Below are 4,162 nucleotides of genomic sequence, written 5' to 3'. Positions count from 1 at the left end.
GGGGGGTGACTTCTACACCTCAAAAGCTGGTGCAGATAAATTTACAGAAACTGTCTTTGGAGGATGATTTGGCATCAGAGAAGGTTGGGGCAGATGGCCAGCACCCTTTTACCAGGGGCCCCAGAAGACCTACTTTGACTTACAACCTCAGAACGCCAAGGAATGTCCTAAACTCAGAGGAGAGATCCCAGCCGGGCTCATGGTCATCATGGCCATACAAGTACAATGTGCGGTCACTTAGGAATATGGGTCTGGGAAGCGGACAAGATCTGTGAAGGGAAGGTCCGCTACATGGTCCTGATGTTATAGCGAGAGAGCCATTCCACATTTTGTCATGCAGGGGCATTCCTGGGGACATTTTCATAGGCCAAGGAACCCCTTGTATTGCTAACGTACCCGAAGAGCTGTGTCATTACTCTCCTATGCATCTCATCCGACCACCAACCAAAACTGATGGGCTAGAAGAAGAGTTTAGGAGAACCCCAAGAGATATGCTAAAGAAAAAGTGGTTGATATAGAAAAGACTGGGACTTCCTGTACCATACATAGGCCCAGGTCAGAGTATATAACCGGTCTTCTAAAATCAGAACCTTCAACAACCCCGGAGACAGAGTCTTAATTTTGGTTGCCACTTTATTAGGTTTTGTAACAAAAGACATACAAGGAGCGCACAGAGGTGGGAGGGGGCAGCCACCCTCACAGGTAGTTCAAAACATCTGAGGTAGTTACCGTCACACGTGTCAAAAGTATCATCAAGTCCGTTCCCCTCCGATGTCTAATTGGACTTCTTTTTTCTGTAAAACATATCCCGCAGTCTGAACGCGGCGAGGACGCTCAGCCGCGTGTCTTCGCTGATGTGTAATAAGAGGTCCTTTCTGAGTGAAACATTTCCCGCACTCTGAACATGAAAAAGGACTAGTGTGAATTCTGTGGTGTCGAAGAAGTTGTCCTTTTAGAATAAAACTTTTCCCGCACTCTGTACACGAGTAGGGGCGCTCATCCGTGTGAATTCTCTCATGCCTAACAAGGGTTCCTTTCTGGATGAAACATTTCCCGCACTCGGAACAGGCATAAGGTCGCTCACCGGTGTGAATTCTCTGGTGTCTAACAAGGGTTCCTTCCTGAGTGAAACTTTTCCCACACGCTGAACACGAAAAGGGGCGCACGCCTGTGTGAATTCTCTGGTGTTGAAGAAGTTTTCCTTTCTCAGTGAAACTTTTTCCGCACTCTGAACATAAATATGGTCGCACGCCTGTGTGGATTCTCTGGTGTACGAGAAGGGCTCCTTTCTCCTGGAATGATTTGCCACACTCCGAACAAAAAAAGGGGCGCACACCTGTGTGAATTTTCTGATGATGAAGAAGTTCTCCTTTTTGGGTGAAACTTTTTCCGCACTCTGAACATGAAAAGGGGCGCACACCTGTGTGAACGCTCTGGTGTTTATTAAGTTTTCCTTTCTCGTTGAAAGCTTTCCCGCACTCCGAACATGAGTACGGTCGCTCACCCGTGTGAAGCCTCTGGTGTTGAAGAAGGTGTCCTTTCTGAATGAAAGTCTTTCCGCACTGTGAACAGGAATACGGCCGCTCACCCGTGTGAATGATTTGGTGTTTGAGAAGTGATTTTTTCACCTTGAAAGATTTCCCGCACTCTGAACACCAATAGGGACGGTCACCCGTGTGATCTCCTTCATGCCTTGCAGGTGACTGCTCAGGTGGACCAGTCGATCTCTCCGCACTGCGAGGACCTTGATGGACATCTGAGGTCATGTGACGTGATGGATCAGAAGGTTCCTCAGGATTGGACGGATCCATCGATCTCTCTGAACGGGAAGAATTGACTTTGGGAGAATGTTGCGCAATGTCGCCGTCTTCTGCTTCACCGCCTGGAGATATAATAAGACGTCCCTCCGATGTCTTTATATTCCAGACATTATGTCCATCTGGTGTAAAGAAATGATGAATACATGTTATATTTCTACATTCAGGTCATCATATATATATACACAGCTTCAGAACCATCCCAGAACTCTGGCTATGAATTGGACGCACCCATAACGGCAAAACTACAAATACCAACCACACAAACCTCACAAGGAATGGAGATGGACCTTCATATGGTGTCCAGTATCTCCTCCTCATTTGTTGGTCACATGACGTTATATTGAGGAACTGAGATGGACCTTCATATGGTGTCCAGTATCTCCTCCTCATTTGTTGGTCACATGACGTTATATTGAGGAACGGAGATGGACCTTCATATGGTGTCCAGTATCTCCTCCTCATTTGTTGGTCACATGACGTTATGTTTAGTGTATATGACTTACTTGTGTCCGTATGTAGAGAAGATTCCTCCTGTTCACTCTTCACCATCATCTCCCCCTCCTCCATAGACTGCTGAGCTCCTCCCACCAACGTCTCTTCTTCTTCTTCTTTCACCTCAACTTTCATTTTTTCCAGATCTTCACCCTAAACCCCGAAGATGGCGGAACAGATATGTGACCGGGAAGAGATTACATCGGGGAACGTCTCCTCATAGCTTAGAATACATCTTTATATTTACACGCCGAGTCCCACCTACCTGATCATAGTGGGGGAGGGTGAGATCTTCCTGGGTGGGATCCCGGGAATACAGAGGATGGGGACATCTCCCTGGTGGGTTCCTCTTACTGGATCCATCTGTAGGAGACACACAATGACTCAACGTCTCTTCTTCTTCTTTGACGTCTTTCATTTCTTCACCCCAAAGATGACGGAACGGATCTGTAAAAGGAAGGACAGTTGGATACATGGCTCTATATTTAGGATGTATCCGGTCTATAAATGGCGGCTCTGGATGGACAGTTGGATAAATGGCTCTATATTTAGGATGTATCCGGTCTATAAATGGCGGCTCTGGATGGACAGATGGATAAATAGTTCTATATTTAGGATGTATCCGGTCTATAAATGGCGGCTCTGGATGGACAGATGGATAAATAGTTCTATATTTAGGATGTATCCGGTCTATAAATGGCTGCATCTTATTACCTCCTCAATTTCCAGTTCCAGCAATGTCTCTTCTCTACTTCCTCCCAGCTGACCTTAACCCTGGAAATTCCTTTTTAAACTCGTACATCATTTCCGGTCTGTGTTTTAAATCACTTCCTGTTTGTTGATGACATCACTTCCTGTCTGATTCTGATATCACTTCCTGCCTGTGAGTGACATCACTTCCTTTCTGTGGATTCCACGCTAGATCACTCCCTAGTGTTCAATGTAAATACTACAGACTACGTTTCATCATTTCCAGGGCCCAACTCTACATGTGGGCACTTGTCCTCCTAGGTCACAGTGGAGGAGCTGCTCCTCATCACGTCCAGGTCATTCCGCCCAGTAGCAGCCCAGTCTGCTACTCAGATTCAGGAGGTCAGAGACCCGGTCTGCTACTCAGATTCAGGAGGTCAGAGGCCCGGTCTGCTACTCAGATTCAGGAGGTCAGAGGCCCGGTCTGCTACTCAGATTCAGGAGGTCAGAGGCCCGGTCTGCTACTCAGATTCAGGAGGTCAGAGGCCCGGTCTGATACTCAGATTCAGGAGGTCAGAGGGCCGGTCTGCTACTCAGATTCAGGAAACTAAATGAAATATTGAACCAAATTTGATACTTACACCTCGGGTAGATTGGATGATGCGTCTCGGGTGGATTGGATGATGTGTCTCGGGGGGATTGGGTGATGCGTCTCGGGTGGATTGGATGATGTGTCTCGGGTAGATTGGATGATGTGTCTCGGGTAGATTGGATGATGTGTCTCGGGTGGATTGGATGATGTGTCTCGGGTAGATTGGATGATGTGTCTCGGGTGGATTCTTCGATAGGGAGGTTGGGTCCAACTAGGTATATAACACCCACGACCCTTACTGAGGGTTATGACACCGGATGGGCTCCACCAGGACCTGGTCCTCTCTTTTGACTGCAATCCCCACAAAGCAGACGCTTCAAGACATCTACACAATGTTCTCATTTTATTTGAAGAATACATTTTTATTAAGATTTATAACACAATACATTTTTAGAGCACACAGAAGTGGGAGGAGCACACAGAGGCGGGAGGAGCACACAGAGGCGGGAGGAGCACACAGAGGCGGGAGGAGCACACAGAGGCGGGAGGAGCACACAGAAGTGGGAGG

The 4,162-nt window shown here is 47.3% G+C and overlaps 1 protein-coding gene across 1 annotated transcript in view; it reads right to left on the bottom strand.

The window, feature by feature from the left end:
• LOC108802356 (zinc finger protein 850-like) overlaps nt 1-4,162 on the bottom strand; it is a 46,660-nt gene that overhangs the window by 38,425 nt on the left and 4,073 nt on the right. Inside the window, exon 2 of the mRNA XM_018574221.1 lies at nt 898-1,606. Within this exon, the coding sequence (XP_018429723.1) occupies nt 898-1,606 (709 nt within the window). The remainder of the gene's footprint in view (nt 1-897; nt 1,607-4,162) is intronic.

The sequence above is a fragment of the Nanorana parkeri genome, unplaced genomic scaffold, assembly GCF_000935625.1.
Source record: "Nanorana parkeri isolate BGI_ZX_2015 unplaced genomic scaffold, ASM93562v1 scaffold2824, whole genome shotgun sequence".
Taxonomy (NCBI): domain Eukaryota; kingdom Metazoa; phylum Chordata; class Amphibia; order Anura; family Dicroglossidae; genus Nanorana; species Nanorana parkeri.
The sequence above is the reverse complement of the archived record's forward strand: the minus strand, read 5'-3'. Positions and strand labels throughout refer to the sequence as shown.